Source organism: Aricia agestis, chromosome Z (assembly GCF_905147365.1).
Source record: "Aricia agestis chromosome Z, ilAriAges1.1, whole genome shotgun sequence".
NCBI classification, from domain to species: Eukaryota; Metazoa; Arthropoda; class Insecta; order Lepidoptera; family Lycaenidae; genus Aricia; species Aricia agestis.
Genome location: NC_056428.1, coordinates 38,328,225 through 38,348,541, shown reverse-complemented (window position 1 = coordinate 38,348,541; position 20,317 = coordinate 38,328,225). Strand labels below are relative to the sequence as shown.

Sequence of the window (20,317 nt, the reverse complement as noted above, 5' to 3'; positions counted from 1 at the left end):
TTTTGGTGTAGCAATACACGTATACAATACACAATACATAGATGCTAGTATGGAATAGCAAGAATTAATTTTTTTACTGGAATCTACGATTTTAATTTTATTGGAAACATTTCTATGCATAGAATATAATAATTATGAAATATTTAAAAAAACCAGGCACACAGTTATAATTGTACTGTTATTATTTTACTCATTGCTATATTATATTGCTATATTATTATAGTACAAGACATGCTTTAATTAAGTTGACAATTTGAAAAGTACTAACATAAAAACTGAACTGAGATAATAAAATAGATATCTTTATATTATTACTTTATCAATCACTAGCTTTTATTTGCTATTGAAACATTATATTATTTATTTATGACTTTTAAATTTTTTCGCTATTAAAGTTTATTGCTACATATTTTGGAGTTTATACGAATTCACCAAATCATAGTAAGTACACACTATTTAGTGTATGCTATATATTAGTATATAGCTAACAGACCTACCAAACTAAACGTGCAAAATACAAAATTTATCTCACGCATAACAAAAATAAGATAGCAGATGAAACATAACAAAACTGAAAATCATTTCCCGAGCATAAAAAAATTTGAGAGATTTAGGGCCTGGGCTTGTACCATGAAACTGTTTTGAGACTCAAATTATCGGACGAGAATGCCGCCTCCTACTCTAACAAATATGAAATGACGTTGTTAGAGCAGGACGCGGCATTCTCGTCTGATTGTTTGAGTCTCAAAACAGTTTCGTAGTAGGCCTACTGTTTCACCACTTGCTGGTAAAATGCCGGATAGGCTATCCACAACTTATTTGACAGATTCTCCATGCTCAAGTTAAGTGGTTGATACTTGATAGCCTATCCGGCACTTATCAGGAAGTGGTGAAACAGGCCCTTAGGTTCGCTTGCGCAAATCTGAGTTAAAGTAAACGGTGGGTGAAATAATAAGTTATTTCTTTCGTTACTAGAAAACATGATAATTTAACCCAGGATTATTCTAACCTAGACTAGAGCAAGTCAGCAGCAAAAACTTGCGGATATTTAGGGGAAAATTTTCCCCAACTTTGGGGAGATTTACCTCCAGATGATGGCAACATTGGGATCGTCCTCTATGATCTGATCTAACGTGCCGTGGTCGATGCGAGCGAGACAGCAGATCTCGTCCGTGTTGTGTCTGCCTGTGAACAGTCTTCGAATGCCCAGCATCGAGTCGAGACGATTGTTGAACCCGTTAAGCCGGTTAGGGTTCCGTATGTATACCGGGTATCTGTGAATACGAATTCCATCACATGAATGCATTTTTTTGTAGAAAAAAAGCTATCTATAATTTTGATGATAGATTGCTTTTATAAACCATTCGTTTCACACATTTTTCCGTACCTATATCAGAACTACGTTCTTGCAGCGCGTGGTCACAATTAACGCCAACTCTTACACTCTCAAAGTCAATCATCTATTGCATGTATTTATTTATTTATTTATTATGGTTATCAACAGCAAATGCAATTTAACAAATAATTAGTATACAAAAAATTTTCAATTCTGATGCACACACCTTTATAGGCAACACAACATTTTTTTTTAATGAAATAAGGGGTCAAAAGAGCAAACGGGTCACCTGATGGAAAGCAACTTCCGTCGCCCATGGACACTCGCAGCATCAGAAGAGCTGCAGGTGCGTTGCCGCCCTTTAAGGGGTAACAGGGGAGGGTAGGGAAGGGAATTACAGGGGTGGGTGAGGAAGGAAATAGGGGAGGGTAGGGAAGGGAAAAGTGTAGGGGATTGGGCCTCCGGTAAACTCACACTCACAACGAAACACAGCGCAAGCGCTGTTTCACGCCGGTTTTCTGTGAGGACTTGGTATTTCTCCGGTCGAGCCGGCCCATTTGCGCCGAAGCATGGCTCTTCCACGTCAAAAATTATACAGTAATTTATATTATGTTAACAACGACATGCAAAATTACGTTAAATAGAGTTTAAAAACAGTTATAAATAATGTGAACATAAATCTATACATACATATAATAAAACTGTAGAAATGACAATTCTGTACATTAAAGATATCCAAAAAATAATAAGCGTGGGCTGTTACTACATCGCTATAGAAGCCAAAACTGTGGTTAGATTTTTGTCTGTCTGTCTGTATGTTTGTTCCAGCATCACACGAAAACTACTGATCCGATTTGAATGCGGTTTTCGCAGATATATTTGTCTTCTTCCAACTTAACATCTGGTGTACAATTTTTTTCCCCCCACCTCTCTAAGGGGTCAAAAGAGGGGTTATGATTTTGTACCCAACTTTTTTCTTGAACACTGAAACTACTGATCCAATTTGAATACGGTTTTCGCAGATATATTTATCTTCTTCCAACTTAACATCCAGATGTTAAGTATAAATTTTTCCCCCCTCACCCCTCTAAGGGGACAAAAGAGGGGGCAAGATTTTGCCCCCTCTTTTGTCCGCTGCGCCCCTCTAACCCCCCCCCCCCCGCCTGGTAATGTTGCCAAGAAAAAACGTGTTGCGTCGTTAGTGTTGAGTTTTAATTGTCCTTTAGGATCAAACAAAGTTATTTATTAAAAGTGAAATTAATCTAACCAAAACTAAACATACAGATTTTTAGTGTCGTTTGATTAACATGCGGGAGGCTTGGCCCCCGGCCGGTACATGGGGAGCTGTAACCCCCCCCCCCCCCCCCCCTACCCCCCTCCTGGTAATGTCGCCAAGCAAAAACATGTTGCGTCGTTAGTGTTGAGTTTTAATTTTTATTCCTTAGGAACAAACTAAGTTATTAATTAATAGTGAAACATACAGATTTCGAGTGTTATTTGATTAATATGAGGGAGGCTTTGCCTGGATATGGATAGACGGACAGGCTGGTATTATATCTTTGTAATCGGGTTCCGTTTTTTACCATTTGAGTAAGGGACCATAAAAAGGAGAGAATTATCCATTTCCGTTATTATACTATGGTAACGCCTAGGAAGTCGCGGGAAACAGCTATCCATACTAATATTATAAATGCGAAAGTGTATTTGTTTGTTTCTTTGTTTGTCCTTTCATCCAAGTATAGACCAGGATCAAACTGGATACGTTTATGTTTAGCTTAGGTAAGACTAATTTAACTTTTAATTTAATTAATTACTTAGTTTGTTCCTAATTAGGAAAAATGAAAACGCAACACTAACGCTGCGACACAGTTTTGGCAGCCTAACTTTTGGCATCGACTTAGTTGAAAGGATGGTCTTGGAAAAACATCATGTTTCTAAAGGAGATTTGCAAGAATATTCGTATTGTACACGATTTTCGAATTCCACGCGAGCGAAGCCGCGGGCAAAAGCTAGTTATAAATAAATCCTGAAATAACTATTACAACATTGATTTATAGTGAATGAACTATAAGCCGCTGGTGTCTTTTTTAGTGACAGCAATAACTGCTACATACAATAGCTTTACGTCTTGGATGTAAAAAAAATATTCAAGACGTGTGCTTGTTTATTACTGTACTATATTGAACGGTGCAGATTTATCGTTGTCGTCTCTATCGGCTTTAAGAGATCTATTTAAAAGCCATCCAAAGCTATTTCATCATATATGACCCAGCCAGACGAACACATCGCCTTCTACCAGCCGGTTTTCTCTGAGACCTACCGTTTCAAGCACTTGATGAGGTCGTGCAGCTGCGCGAACACAATCAGTCGTCGCACGTCGAAGGGGTCGGTAGGTGACGCGAGGAAGCGCTCGCAAACGTCACGCAGCGTCGTGCCTTGCTGCAGCGCGCATAGCACGTTTAGGACGTCCGATAGTGCGGGCTGGAACAAAAAATAAGAATTAAAAATTTCTGGATATATTATTATTATGACGCCCGCAACTCCGTTGCGCCAAAATTCGATTATCGCGCGGGAACCGTACATTTTCCGGGATAAATACTATCCTATACTCTGGAACGAACTGTCACTAGCAGTATTTCCGGACCTAACGGCCTGCAAACCTTCAAGAAGAGAGCGTATTCCCTCTCCTTCCCTTCGTTGAGTGGAGGTGGATGTGGAGGTATGACGTCACAGAAATATTTTTTTAGTGTCAACACCGAATAAAGTTTTTCTTTCAACAAAATCGGTTTAATTAATAATTAAGAATTTAGATTAATGTTCATGTGGAACAAAACATGCAATATTGCCTATATTGTAGAACAATGATAAAAACAATACACACTACTTAGTATTATTTATCCCTATCAAAGTTTACACGGTTTCGACACAGTTGGGTAAAACATTATTGTTAGGTTTCTCAAGTCCACAAAATATACATAATATTATACATGAGCACCTGCGAAATCAATCATTTACATATCATAATGTATATTGTATATGTCGTAGGATGATTTGATAAATCGAATTATCGCGAAAATTCTAGGGGCTTCGCGAAAACACGGATAATTAGACAATAGTGATTACATTTTTCAACCTTACTGATAAAAGGTAGTGTTTTCGCGAAAACGCGAGTCGCCTTAGTAAGATTGCGAAACGAATCGTTAGTTATTATCGAAAAAAATCACTGATTGGTCGGTTTAAGCGCCCCACAACAACATTTTCTCTGATTGGTTGAAGACTTGACGTTTTAAATGTCAATTCATTGTCACGCGTTGTTTGTTTGTGGTTGCTTTTGTAAGCGAGCTAGCAGTTTTTGATATTTAAATTGTTTAAAATTGCAGTTGGACTTGAAAAATTGTGCGAAAAGTTTTATCTAAAAGCGTGTATGTAAATACAAAATGTCTGATACGAGTGAAATTAGTGCTGAAAGATCAACAGAACCAGAAATTAATTCTGAGGTTATGGTTAAGATGAGAAAAAGGTTAAACAAAAAGTAAAGTTCCTATGAAGAGACATTGTCATTTCTTACCCTTTATAATTATAGGGTGTAATACCAGAAAAAATACATAGGAAAAGATAGTAACCAATATCAGAATAAGAGTTCGTCAGTAAGCAAAAATCAAGCCAATCAGCGTTAAGGATGTGCAATGTTACTAAGACAACTCGCGTTTTCCCAAAACGCCTAACTTTATTTAGAGTAATTGAAAAATATAAACAACATTATCTAATTATCCGTGTTTTCGCGAAATCCCTAGAATTTTCGCGATAATTCGATTTATCAAATAATCCTACAACATATACAATATTGCCTTGTCCTTCCTTACAAATATTTTAAATGAAAAGGTGTGTCTACCTGACTTTCACCTGAACAGCTTAAAAGATTTACGATAGGGAGGTACGGATATTTTTTAATAGACAGAAAACAACATACGATGGTTTTTGTTGCGGATCATGTACGGTTCCCGTGCGATAAATGAATTCCGAAGTAACGGAGGCGTCGTCAAATAAATTGATTCATAGGTCATTAAGCAAGGTTACGTCAATACGATTTATAGACCACCTAGGTAATTGGAGTTTTATAGTGATCTTTGTCTTTTTTAAGGGTTAATCAATTGTCTGTGATAGTCTATAGACACAATATTATCTCATTAAAAAAAAAGAGATATACAGTCTACCTTTTCTTTCTCACACTCGGACTTGATGAACGCCAGACACGACTTCTGCAGCTCGGGGTCATTGAACAGCCGCGTGAGGTTCGGCGTCGCTCGGTACATGTTACTGAACTTTAACACCGGTATCAGAGTCACCTACAAAAATTACAGGGACTGAAGCTTCAGCCTCGAAATCAACGGCAGCGGGGCGGGAGCGGCGTGTTCCAATGTATAGATTTACATGGAACTGGCCTCGAAAGCAGCTTCGCGGCGAGCGGCGGCATACTAGACGGCTTCTACTCGCCACCGCTCCCTGCCCCTACTGCCCGCTTATTTCGACACTGTGGCCTCAGGGATCATAAGTAAATACCCATGCACAGTAAGTAGTACTAGCAAAACAAATGAAAATTGGAAAAAAATCTATGTAGACAAATATTATATGAGGTGCGGATAATCTTTTGAAATTGCACTGTAAATTGTTATACAGCTCAAATTAAAGAATGTCTTGTAGTAAAAATATATTACACCAGCTTTGGGAAAAAGTTTTTACACAGCCTGTTTCACAAACCTCCTAACGCTTAAATACTATTTTTGTTGTGAAGTTGTGGTGGGTCAATATTCAAAGTTTTTAGTTTTCTTTGTGCTACGCAGTCGAGCTCAGGTATTTTCATTTTGAACGATCTTAAACCAGGAAAGGTTATAATATATCTTATTAATTAACTTACCACACCATAGTAAACTAGGTTCTGTATACAGGACTTGACAAGCGTTTTCTCCACATTCGTGTCGGAGGCGATTTTTGACACATGGTTGTATCCGTTGATGTACGGTAGAATCTGAAACGTGATGCACATTAAATATAGCGATACTAATTACGGAAAAATACTGCTTTTGAATTATATTACGAATACAACTTTACGTCTGTTCATGACGTACGCAAATTTAATTAGCACAATAAAAAACCCGTAAAATTAAATATTTTACCAAGCTCCCAAACTATTATCATTTATCAAGCAATGAGAAAACTGAAAACATAATGAGGTCAGCTTTCATACAAATGAACAACAACAAAATCGGGTTGTCTAGCTATTACCTAACTGCTTTATATTTGAAACTAACAACACAACCAGTCGGCTGTGTTTGACATAACGCGACCAAATTAGTAATTACGTAGGTCTGCCTTCTGCCCATAAATCAACATCCCTGATAGTACATAAAAAAATTTAAAATCCACAGCAAATTCTCTAATTGTGGATGTTCTAAAAAATGTGATAATAATGATTAATGATAACTCACCTGTCTGGTAGTTAAATCCCACTCCGCCTCCATATCGACTTCAAAAGGCTCATCGTCTTCTACATCTAAATGCTCCTGGCTCTGTATGGTTTCTGTGCCCTCGGGTGGTGCTATTCGTGGTTGCCTCCCAGGCCGTGGCAGCCCCACCGATGCCACCAGCGCTGGTACATCATAGTCGTGGACTGTGCTCGGATCTTTGCGGACTTCTAGCACCTTCAAATGCATAACTGTGTCGCCTTCTATAGAAAAAAATATGGAAACTCTTCTTATTACAAAAAATTACAAATAATTTAGCTGTATGCTAAGTACACACATACGGTTTTGCTCGATCGAGCAATCACGTAGAGTAAAAATCACGGCACAGGCTTTCGTCCACACATTCAGCATTGCTCGATAGTTTTACTCCAAATCGAAGGAAATTAGATATATTTAATTCCATCGAGCTCGATGCAAGCCTTTGAGCTGGCTCAATGTAAGCCTGTGCCTGTGAGTTTTGCGTTTTTGCTCGATTTGGAGTAAAATTATCGAGTGAAACCGTATGTGAGTACTCAGCATTAGAAGAGTATTCTTTGATAGAAAAGGATAAGTACTATCTAAGAAGTTGATTCACAGGCAGATTGTGAACCTACGCAATTTAATGGGTAAGACTGATTACCCATCCAACAGTGGGGCTAAAATGGTCGCTTTGAAAAATCATGATATGAATCATAATATTATGATTCATTTTTCTAAAATCGCAAAATGCAACTCTGCTTGCAATTCATTTCTGTATTTTGTACTGATTTGACATTTGTCAGTTTGAGAGTTTTGTCAATTCATTTGCTGAATTGATTGAGAGGAATTGCTAAAATATGTGACCATTTTAGCCCCGCTGATCACTAGCTGTGATCATTGAATTGACATTGAAATAAATTATAATCAATTTCTTTGATGGTACATTTGATAAACAAAATAATTTAAACATTGACAAAACTTCTGACAGTGTTCCGACTTACCCACTAAGGTTGCCTTCCTATAAGTATTCAGGTCATGTAGCAAATGCGCAAGGAGTGTTGGCAACTTTGTGGAACCGCTAGATACAAATCGCGTTTCCTCTTCCATTATTGTCTGCGTAAATCAGTTAATGTGTATTATAAAAAAAGTGACTTTAAAACGGTATGAAGTTCAAAAGCAGAAAACAAGCGTTTATTTTTTTTTCAACTTATTAAAATTAACGTTTTAATGTGCTACTGAATGCAAGTCTTAATATTATTATAATTAATACAAATGAATTACCAAATGCTCCCCTAGTTTCTTCACGACGGGTTCGTATTGCACAGTCTTGGACCAGCTATCACAGACGAAACAGAGATTGAACATGTACATGTTTCGTTCATATCTCGAGTTATCTATTCGTATTGGATAACCAATTATTTTGTGACCTAAGGCATTTCTGAAAAAAATTGTGATATTATTAGGCAAGTAGGCAACATAAAATAAATTATAATATCTTATAAGACATTCTGTGTAAGTTCGCATACTGCTTGGTTGCCACAGAAAAAGTTTAATGCAAACATAGTGATTATATTCTGTATAGTTGTTTAATGCTACAAAAGATTAGACAAAGTGACAGATTGACAAAATAAATTATTTGTTAACATGTAGTCATTTCTACTGTGCTCATACTAGTTCAAGCTGTTTTATTCAAATACTTAAAGACTTTATAATACTGTCTGCCTGCCAGCTATCTGTATATACTAGGAAAATGAGGGTTGGTAATTTAACAGTACTTGTGGTCAATTAACAGTAGGCACAGATAGCATGCCAGAACCTTATCAGCATGACTCATTGTATCATTTATTATTCTGTAGATTACAAGGGATTTCCCATTGTTCAGGAAACATCTGCATCCTATCCTATACCTAATATATTAAAACTATCTGTTGCCCGTGACTCCGTCCACATGGACTTCAGTTTACAGAGTGTGGTGGCTCCCATTTCCATGCGAATGCCCGGATAAAATGTAGCCTACATGACTGTAAAGTTTCCTGAAAATCCATCAAATAAACAATATTGGTGTCAAATTTTAAAGCTTTGTAAAACCTTTGACTCAACCCTCCATTAAAATCCCCCATCCCCCCCTCTCAGTTTCGGCGTGAAAGCGAGACAGACAGACACAGATAGTTTCGCATTTATATTTTTTTTTGTTAACCTATACTATCCTGGGCAAAGGCCTCCCACAGGGTCCTTCACTTGTCTCACTTCAGCGCTGTCGTTGGTCAGCCAGGCTGATACATCTCCAACTCATCGTGCCCTCTTTTCCTAGGCTGGCCACGGTTGCATCTTCCATCTTCAGGTACTCACTCTGTCGATATCTTTGCTCAGCGATCGGGATGCATACGGCTAACAAGGCCAGCCCAATCCCACTTTAGCTTAGCCGCCTTAACAGTGAGTGCAGTATTGTGTTCCTTATTTTGTCCAGAAGACTTACTCCCAACATACTGCACTCCATTGCTCTTTGGCAAACCTCGAGTTGAGACTTTTGCAAATCGGTCAATGCCCAAGTTTGCACACCGTAGGTTAGGACGGGCAGAATACACATATCAATGAGTTTATAATATTAAAGAAAAATTATTTTTGATTAATAGATTATACAAATTCCCCCTTACTAATAAACGCTGTATAAGCTTTGAATAGTTATACAGTGTTTTGTCTTCTTCTTATTTAAAAATGGCCCCGTAGTGTACAGTGTTTTGTCTTCTTCAATCCAATTAAAAATGTCACTTGTGTGACAGGAACAAAACACTGTATAATTATTATTCAAAGTTTATACAACATTTATTAGTAAGAGGGTTAATGTATAATATATTATGTACAAAAAACTGCAAAATGCTCAATTGAATGTCACACCAATGTTAAATACATATTATGATTAGTGGACTCCAAAATAAGTCTTTGCCATACTATGCACTATATTATACTGTTTCCTATAATCCACACTGGATCAAGATACAAGGATTGAATCTGTATTAATGGCATATAAATAAAAATGAATTTTATTTTTGTCTCTCTAAAACTCATTAATGACTGATCTGATTTGTCTGATTTCTTCTTGAAGTGGAAGTCCAGAGAAGGTTTATACTAAGAGGCAAGATATGTAACATAAAGTTAACCGGGTCATCTAGTATTAAAATAAAATAGAATCGGGGTACAGAACTTGGCTCTTTGATCACTGAAAGTATGGTGGGGAGCCTAACCTAAACACTATAAAAATATAAACACTTACATGGTCATAGTACATTTTTGTATTTGAGGCTTTGGGATAATGTATGCGTTGATTGAATCAAACAGCTCTTTGGATACATAGTCTTCTGGAAACTGAAATAAAAATAAAATAGTACTAAACACAAATATTTGACCTTATAATAATGCGATTATATAGATTTTTTACCGTATAATTAGTGTCTTTTGCAAATTACAGTACTCATGAACTCAATTAACAGCAGAAAATTGTGTTATATGAATTCATGTAAGCTTTCTAAGAGTACCTTACAGAATCTGGCCTAGTTACTGCACATGCATTTGCTAATATTTTGCAACCAAGGTTTCTTTACAATACCTGGAAACGTGTTGCGCTGTGTCATGGAGGCTAAGCGACACATACCTGACAAGATATTTTCGGGCCTGCGACTGGGTGGAATTCTGCGAGGAATATGCACCGTATAGGACCTTCTCGCCCGCAACCCTCGTAATATCTCGTTTCCATTATTTTCGGAGACATTAACCCGCTCGCCTCCTGTACATTGTTGTTGAGCTCATTTTTCGAAACGACGATTGATAAGTTATCTTGCATTGGTTAATACTAGCGCGGCATTTTAACTATCTCATAATACACAAAAAGGAAATTTGTAAAATGCAAACTAATGTACGGATGTCAAGGATCGCGTGACATTGGAAATGTGCATTTCCGAGAATTTTGTATGAATCGACGGTGCTTGTTCCGAAACTCTGAACAGTATACAATTAGTGCCATCTGATGTCTCAATAGCCAATCAAAACTCGCCCTGGGAGTTTCGGAACACACTCATTTAAAAGTGTCACTGTCAAGCTCCTGTCGAATGTGACTGACATTTCAGAATGGCAGTTTTATTTTTTTAAGTAAAATGTTATATTGACAAAAACTTTATGGTCTATATTCCATTGTAATTTGTACTAATTGGTCTAGAAACCATTGGTCTAAACCAGGGGCTCCCAATCTTTTTCAACCTGCGGCACACTTACAAGTAAATATTTTGTCACGGCCGCGGCGCCCTTCTCTACCTAGCTATTACAAAAAGATACATAAATAAACACCTGTAATCATTATAGTTAGGTTAAGCAAGTAAATAATAATAAACAAATATTAAGGTAATCATCTGCCTGCTTTGTATTATTCATAATATTATAATTTTATTTTATAACATTTGTGGTTATGGATAATGATGGAGGATGATGGAGGAGGATCGGCTCACGGCGGCGGCGCCCCTCTTGCCTTTCCACGGCGCACTAGGGCGCCGCGGCGCACAGTTTGGGAACCCCTGGTCTAAACCCAACCTTGGTCCCCAACCTTGTTTTCATACGGGCCACAAACATGTCTTGGTCTTGGTATCACGGGCCGTATAATTTTTTTTTTATTAAAATTTTATCTTGACATCGTCGGGTGCTCTTGTGGTCATTACGCGCTGAAGCCTCCCAAGACTTAGCGCATTTTTAGGTGACAAGTTTCCAGCCCATAATATCGGCGCTCCGTACATGGGATAACACCCATGTACAAGCGCCGACAGCCCAGGCTCGGACCCCCGAGATTCAGGAGTAGACTAGTAGAGTCGCTAAGGCCCCCGCAGATCTCGTGACAGCTATAATGGTACCTAATCAAACCCTATTTAATACCTCAATCTTTTGCGATAATTGTGATGGTTAAAACGTATAATTATGTGAAAATTTTGTATACGGCTATAACATTCTTAAGGCTCCATTCCACCGCGGCGCACGCTGTACACGGCCACGCGCACGCGTGGACGTACACGGATTTATTTCTTTGACTACGTGGGTCAACGTTTCCACTGCCTATGTACACGCTACCGTTTATCCCGTGTATACAGGTCAGTAAACAAGAGCTGGCACGATCAACAACAACAAGAAATTGCATAAGACGTGTGAGCACTGTGCTTTAGTTAACTGATCTATAGCATGCGTAGCGTGGCCAGCGTTGAGCTACGTGTGCACCATATTCGAGCAAGCTACGTGAGTCAATTAGTGCTTAGAATGTCCGTGGTTTGCAGTGGATACAGTCACATATATTTTCTTACAAAGCGAAGCTTGACGCACGTGTGTAGCCTTTCCGTGCGCCGCGGTGGAATGGAGCCCTTATGGTGTAGACGTGGAGATGAATAGATTATCTTTCATTTGAAACCAAAATATCCTCGCAGTGTGACTCCTAATTCTTTAAAATGGTACCTGCAAATCACTGATATTTGTGAAAAAATGTGATAGCGTCCTTAATATGATATTATTTACTTCTATTTCCTTTAAACGAGTAGCAAAACGCAAGTGCACTATTTGGGGCTCTTACGTTTCATTATATTCGGGTGTTTTCGTGATTACAATAATTAGTGAAGATATATATATATATATATATATATATATATATATATATATATATATATATATATATATATATATATATATATATATATATATATATATATATATATATATATATATATATATATATATATATACATATATATATATATATATTTGACGCCTCCGTGGTCTAGTGGTTAGAGCGTCGCTCTCGACTCCGGAGGTCGTGGGTTCGAATCCCGCGTTGGAAACATGTTATTTCCAAGTTTGGTTAGGACAATGCAGGCTGATCACCTGATTGTCTGACAAGTAAGATGATCCATGCGTCGGATGGGCATGTAAAAAGTCGGTCCTGCGCCTGATCTCTCGCCGGTCGTGTCGGTCTTCCGTCCCACTGGGTTATGAGAGTAAAGGAATAGAGAGTGCTCTTGTGTACTGCGCACACACTTGGGCACTATAAAATCACTCCTGCGTACCTGGTCTGGTTTCAATGAAACCGGCTACCGTCACCGAAACGAAACCGGTGTGGGGAGTATTATTATATATATATATATATATATATATATATATATATATATATATATATATATATATATATATATATATATATATATATATATATATATACATATATATATATATATATCTTCACTAATTATTGTCGTATATATATATATATATATATATATATATAGTACTTCAAACATGTTTTGTGGCTTTTCTTAGATTTAATTATAGTTTTCATTTACAAATCATGATTGAACTAGTTAATAAATATGTTTTATTTTGTCAGTAGCACGCTTTAAGTGCGTCAAAATGTTGGCTGGAAATTATAATTGCAGGCCTTTTCAGCATCAAATCAAAAATTTGTAAGACGGAAGGTGACCGCCAGTGCTTTCTTTATGAGGAAGTAAAATCTCTCTCTCACCTTTTTCCGCGTGGCAAAATGTATTTCTGCTCCGGCATGCGGAGCAGAAATACATTTTTGTCATTTCGTTTTCAAACCTATATCCCTGAGTATAGACTTTGTGTTTTTTGACGTAGACATTACTTGCAAATTGCAATCACAGTATTGGTTGATGACAAGTCACTAAGTATTTATACTTAGTGACTTGTCAAACTTATAACTTAGGGTGGGTTGCACCACCTTACTTTAACTTTAACTTTTTTTTTTAACGGGCTTTGGCCCACCACACATTCCCACCACTGTATCTCCTGTGTCGCCAGGATCGACAGCGGTATCCAACCACGAAAACCCTTTGATATGATCTCAGGGAGCCCGAGGGACATGCTAAAGCTGTCTTGGGACCCGCAACGAAATTAATCAGAAGAAAATAGGAGGAGTAGGAAGAATTCCAGATTCCCTCCCCATATAAAGCGGGAGACAGCACAAAGTTGCAGTGACCGAAAGTCAAAGAACTGGAAGGGGGAAGCACCACGGGAATAAACGTTAATAATAATAGTGACTACTACGCTAGAGCTAAATTAATTTATTGTGTTAGACTGTTGCCAGTAGTAATTGTGACAAAAACGCTTGAAGGCACGGAAGTTCCTAGCGCTGTCCACGAGATCACCGTAGTATGCAACACCAGATGTACAGAGTAGGTTGTTTAGCATTGTAGTTCTTTCGTCCTGCCAGAGACTGCACTCCCAGAGAACATGATGAGCTGTTTATTCAAACATGTTGCCTTTGGTCGAGCACTCGCACATGGGTGATGCTACTAGATTAAATCCGTAGAGTTTGGCCTTAAAATTTCCATGACCGGTCAGGAATTGAGAAACGCAGTGATCAATATCCATCCAATGTTTGGATAGCCGTTCACGAATATTAGGGAAAAAATTATAAAGATGTCGCCCTTTGGTGGAACAGTCCCATCGCCTCTGCCATTCGGAGATTAGGCTTTGCAAAGAGTTTTCTAAAGGTTCAAACAATCTTGCTATTTTAATTTTATCCCGAGCGCTTAAAAAAAACGGGTTATCAATGTTTTTATTATGATAGTATTGTCGCACGACGCTGAATCTCAAGGTCAACGGGTAAAACTCCGGCTAGCACGGGCAAGGCTTCGGTGCTTGTGGTTCTGTAAGCTTTGCACAAGAATATAAGAGCAAGACGTTGGCTTTGTAGCAACTTGCGACGAGCCGCGCCGATAGTTGCTCTGTCGGCCCACACGGGGGCCCCGTAGCAAATGCTGCCAAGGTAAGTAGCAGTGTAAATTAATTTTAAGGTTTTGAATGAGAGGCCCCATGTCGACATAGATATTTTGGTAAAGGAATAAAAGTTGCGTTTCGCTTTCTCACCGGTTTGAATTATATGTTCTAAAAATGTAAATTTATTTTCTAAGTAAAAACCAAGATAACAGAGTGATTGTTTACGTTTAACGTTAATATTGTCAAGTTTGATGCTAGGGGAAGATATAAGGGATCCTTTTAAAAGAATTTGGTAAGTTTTTTGCGCGGCGAATTTCAGACGATTACGCTTACCCCAGTCAGATATTAAATTAAGATTACTGTTGGCTTTAGACTCAATTAATTCGGAACGCGAGTTGCTTGAACGATAAGAAACCCGTCATCGGCGTAACCAACTAGTATACAAAGCGGTGGAAGTGGAAGACTTAACAAATCGTCGAATCCGATGTTCCATAATTTAGGCGAAATTACCGATCCTTGAGGACAGCCGCAAGTTAAATCTTTGGCGTATGTACAATATCCTAGACGAAGCTTAGATTGACCGTTAGAAAAGTAAGAATGTATTATGGAATAAATATTACAGTAACACCCTCGATTTTTTAGTTTTAATAGCACCATCGGCCACCAAGCATGGTCGAAGGCCCCGGAAATATCTAATGAAATGGCGACCACATATTTAGTTTCCGACAAGTTAACTATTTTTCTTACTTCTCACGCCGCGTCAACAGTCGATTTCCCGGCGGTGAAACCGAACTGATGGCTATGAAATTTAGGGCCACCAGGAAGCAGGCGAGGTACGATGAGACGTTCTAGTAATTTACCTAAGCAAGGCAGTAACGTTATCGGACGGTAAGATTTTGGGTCGTCAGGAGGTTTGTTTCCCGCTTTAGGTATTAATTTTATGCAACCGGAACGCCAAATTTTTGGAAATATACCTTCTGCGATACATCTGTTGTAAACATATAGAATCGATGAATTGGCCGCTAAACACGCTTACTTTATCATAATATTCGATATTTTATTCTCACCCGCAGATTTTTTTATAGGTAAAAGGTTTACTACTTTAATAAACTCCTCCGAAGTTGGTAAATCTGAGACCGGTGTATGAATGGGGTCTAACATTCTACTCCTAATGTCGCGTTGGTGTTCATCATCCAAGGAGGGCTCGTCGTCTGGGATGAGAACGTTTAGATATGCCTTCGCCGTTTCCTCTAAACTACAAGTGTAAGAGTTGTTAATTTTAATATTTGAGAAAAAGCTTGGCTCATTACTACTACTGGGTTTAAGCTCGTGGTATAAAGAGGACCAGGGACCCTCTTTATCCAGTCTATTCGTGGCATTCTTCAGCACATTATTTTTCGCTAACGTAACGGCGGCACGATAGCGTGACCTTGAAATGCGTAGGTTATTTAAACTAATTATATAATTATCATCCGAACGGTCGAGGCCAGATTTACGAAGATTATTAATTTTGCGCCTGGCCCTTCTCTCTCTCGACGAAGATTAAGAAGTACTGTTCCACCATTTACAGTTGTGATCTTTTTTAAGAGGTCTACGACCCAAGGCTACATCGGCACAGTAAACAAATGTGTTTGTCATAATTTCCGCGCACTCATTGACGTTTAAATCCGGCCGAGTGAAGTCTCCGGCATGAGCGGTAATGAGGGAGCAGAATAATTTCCAATTGCCGTTCTTAACATTGTATTTATAGTCATTAGAATTGACTACGGTATCACTCGGAACCGCACGAGAAAACTCGTACACCAGTAAGCGGTGTGTACTTTAACTTAAACTTTAACTACAAAACAAAATGTCAAATCTAATTGGTTAAAGTCAAAAATGGGCGCCATATTTAACCATAACCATAGAGCTCAACAAGGCTTTAAATGCACGTGGCGAAAAAAGGAAGTAACATCATACAAAAACGCCATTTTTGACAGTTCTCCTTTACCAGCAATATAAAGCCTTGTCGGACCAGCAACGTCTTCTGTCAATTTGATTCGATTCGATGCGCTTCGACTCTGCGCTAGTATAAATAATTGACCCTTAGGGTCCCGTTTTTACCCTTTGGGTACGGTACGGAACCCTAAAAATGGTTGTTACATCTAAGTACATATTTTACACTGTCTACTTTGTGCTATTGTATGTAATTGTATGAGTATAATAAAGAATTTGAATATATACGAACGTTTCTAACATCTATTTTTGTAGCGATTATGTCAGTAGATAGGTAGTCATTTAAATAATTATTGTTCAATAATAACAATACATATTATGTAGGGTATGAACTCGATGTTAAATATGAACCAAATCACTTGACTGCTTAGTTCTTTGCCCTTTATTGAGGAAATCAAAACATTTGGTCTCAATAGGAACACGTTAGCTAGATTCGATAAAATAACATTTATTTTGACGAGTAGCTTATTCAACTGGGGAATAATATTATAGAACTATAAGTTATACCTGAGGCTGCAGTCTCGAAATCAGTAGGCAGCGGGGCGGGAGCGGTTGCGGCGCGGGAACTGAGCGTTCCAATGCATAATATTATAGATTTACCAAAGATTTACATGAAACTGTCTTCGAAAGCAGCGGCGCGTCGAACGGCGCGCGGCATACTAGACGGCTTCCCGTGCCGACGCGCGCCGTCGCTCCCGCCCCGCTGCCAGATAATTTCGACACTGAAGCCTATCAAATCAAATCAAAATAATTTTATTCAGAGTAAATTTTTAACAAAACCTTTTCTGAACTAATTTCGACACTGAAGCCTATCAAATCAAATCAAAATAATTTTATTCAGAGTAAATTTTTAACAAAACCTTTTCTGAACGTCGAGACTAAGGGCAAATTTCACCACTTCCTGATAAGTGCCGAATAAGCTATCCACCACTTAACTTGACAGAAGATGAAATATGGAGATTGGAGAATCTGTCAAAAAAGTTGTGAATAGCCTATTCGGCACTTTATCAGAAAGTGGTGAAACAGGCCCTTAGGCTTGTAGTGAGCCATCAGTGTAGTATTAGCCGGTGTGGGGATGTTCGAATCGTGTCAAGGGACCAAAGAATTTTGCAATATTCCTGGCCCCTGGGTCATGTATTAAAATATAATATCATACAATTTTTAATACAATAATACTGTTGTATAGTTCAACTTTTTCTGTTGTCTAGCCCAATGAGTTTCTAAAATACTACAGTAGCAATGTCTTACAAAAGATTCTCAGAAATGCGTAACCACTTTTTTGTTCAAAAGACAATGTCAAGTCATATATTCGTTATGTCATTATGTATGTGAGATATGCCTGCAGGCATCTTCGAAGTGGCAACGCGTTGCTACCGTAAACTTCCAATCTAGTTACGTTAGTAACATAGAATATCATTGGTCTAGCCACGTAAACAAGTGAAAAACTTAGCACGAGGCTAGATTGACAAGACATGACGTGAAGCATCCATATTTATTATGGATGCTTCAAGTCATGTATATAGTACATCCCACAACCTGAACATATTGTGGTATACTTTACGGAAAAAATATCACGCCTACTGATTCGTGCCTTAACATAGTAATTTTTATTTATATTAATAATAATATGTAGATGTGTTATCATCAGCCAGTCAAGGTGTGACAACGCGAGCCCTCACAAAGCTCGGCTTTTAGCTAGTTTAGATTTATTGACGTCAATATATTTTAGTTAAATGATAATATATTTAACTAAAGAATAACCTCAACCCAGATCGGTGGAAATGGGCCTTAAAGTTTTTGTAACGTTATCTCACCCGAGCGCAGAGAAGTAGGTCTACGCAACTTCGTAGCGACGGCTACGAACAATGAAGCGAGGGAAACTTAAATAAGTACAAAATATTATTATCTATCAAACTCATTGTTCCAACCCCTGGTTCCAACTACAATTTTTAACCTCGAATTTCCTTATGCTTCATTCTTGAATAATTAGCCTCTTTAGACATTGGACAAAAGCTTGCAGAATTTGTTTACATAAACACTTACAATTTACATTCTGCATGCTTTTGTAGTTTTTACAGCAATTTATTATTTTACACATATAATATTATATTTTATACTACGTACCTATAATTAGTTAAATAATATAATAATACTGGATGTATTATTATTTTATAGTTTTTATTCGTCGTTAAACAATATTTAGGTACCTAAATGTCCGTGACACTTCGCTGACAAGTAAAAGTTTCCTGAAACGGGAACTGAGGGGGTAGCGGAAACTTGTTCCAGTTTTTTAGTGTGCTTAAACACCTAATTAACCCCTACTGGAGAGTGGGGGTGGTAACACATTGACCTAGAAGTCAGGTGACAGAGACTCTAACCGTGAACCGGGAAGTGCTCAAGGTTAAGTTGGCGCATGCGTTTTTGAGGGTTAAAACGGATGAGGTGACTTTGCAGCGACGTTCAGTTAAATTATCTAATGTATTGGGGCTGAAGTAAAGTGTTTTTCGTTAGATTTAAATATTATTATTTTCATTCAATAGTCAGTTACATAATATACAGATCATACGTAGAGTTTGTATTGTTATTAAGTGCAAACTATTAAATTTTTACTAAGCCACTTATACAAATTATTAAAATATTGACATTTTTATTACCCCTGAAAGCTTTCTCTTCCCGTAAATTGTACAAGCAACAAAATTAAAATCAAACGATTAAGGGTTGGCAGTGTGAGTTAACTAAAATATATTTCGTGGTTGAAATCAAGGAATCATTAAAATATCGAAAGAAGAGTATCATTAAAATATAGCTTTATTAATCTGAAAAAAACATTGCACAACCTAAGCCCAATTTACTGAAAATTTTGATATATTGTACTTCATACATTTTCTTTCAAATCCGTAAGTATTTTACCGTTATAATTTTTTTTAAGAAAAGACGCCCCTCCAAAGTCAGTCCGCGCGCCAATCCCAGCATTCCCGACACTAGAAACACATTTAGCGTATACGCTTCCGCATATCGAAATGGCAGGATATGTCATGCCGCACTTTACCCCAAAACCCCGTGACATGCAGTGAGTTCGTGATGAGTTCGGTGCTAGTCGAAGCCGCCTCCTCCACCGTAGAAGATCTCTATACGTGAGTTTTTTACAATCAATAACAGCTGTGCCGACAGCCTTGGTTTTGTCCTTGAATCTTCTGTTGCAGAGCCGCCAAGGCCACGGTCAACCGAGGTTTTTCCACTGTGAATATATACATTAAGTTCAGTTTGTGTTTACACGTTCTGAATTGCATTTTAGCGATTGCATGTTGATAAACAGTGACAAAAATATGTGTTTTTAAATTAAAATTTAAAATATTTGAAACTTTTTTTTTTTTATATAATTACTGGGTAGCAATGCCAAAAATAGCGACCAGCCAAGGGTTAGGTCTAAGATTAAGCTTAAGATAAAATCTTATCAGAATCTACTGCAATGCTTAGTAGTATACTACTAAGCATTGTGCTAGATTACAGTTTACTCTAGAGTGTAAAATGAATTTGATCGAAAGCTTGGTAGTTTTCGCCTTTTAAATATGAATGTGAATTTAAGCAAAACTGAGCTACAAATTACATGACTGAGCTATAGTACAATAGGTAACCTAGATTATTAGGCTACAGATTCTAATAGAGGCACCAATATGTAGGTTACTCCGGTTTTGTTCGGCTTCGCAGTCCTAATTTTGGCAGCCTGACAACAAGATTTCAAATTTTA

General features: G+C 37.8%; 2 protein-coding genes across 2 annotated transcripts in view; one reads left to right on the top strand and one right to left on the bottom strand.

Annotated features, from left to right (window-relative positions):
• Positions 1 to 858: 858 nt before the first annotated feature.
• LOC121739189 (GATOR complex protein NPRL2-like) lies at positions 859 to 10,765 on the bottom strand. The gene is made up of 9 exons (XM_042131538.1): positions 10,466 to 10,765; positions 10,088 to 10,179; positions 8,098 to 8,254; positions 7,818 to 7,929; positions 6,823 to 7,061; positions 6,252 to 6,362; positions 5,551 to 5,682; positions 3,657 to 3,817; positions 859 to 1,274 (listed from the first exon to the last, which is right to left on the bottom strand). The coding sequence occupies exons 1-9, from the start codon at positions 10,652 to 10,654 to the stop codon at positions 1,082 to 1,084; spliced, it is 1,386 nt and encodes a 461-aa protein (XP_041987472.1). The 5' UTR covers positions 10,655 to 10,765; the 3' UTR covers positions 859 to 1,081.
• Positions 10,766 to 19,542: 8,777 nt separating this feature from the next.
• The window catches only part of LOC121739305 (ecdysone-induced protein 78C-like), an 86,155-nt gene continuing 85,380 nt past the window's right edge, over positions 19,543 to 20,317 (top strand). Inside the window, exon 1 of the mRNA XM_042131684.1 lies at positions 19,543 to 19,703. Coding sequence (XP_041987618.1) covers positions 19,600 to 19,703 — 104 coding nt within the window. The 5' untranslated portion in view covers positions 19,543 to 19,599. The remainder of the gene's footprint in view (positions 19,704 to 20,317) is intronic.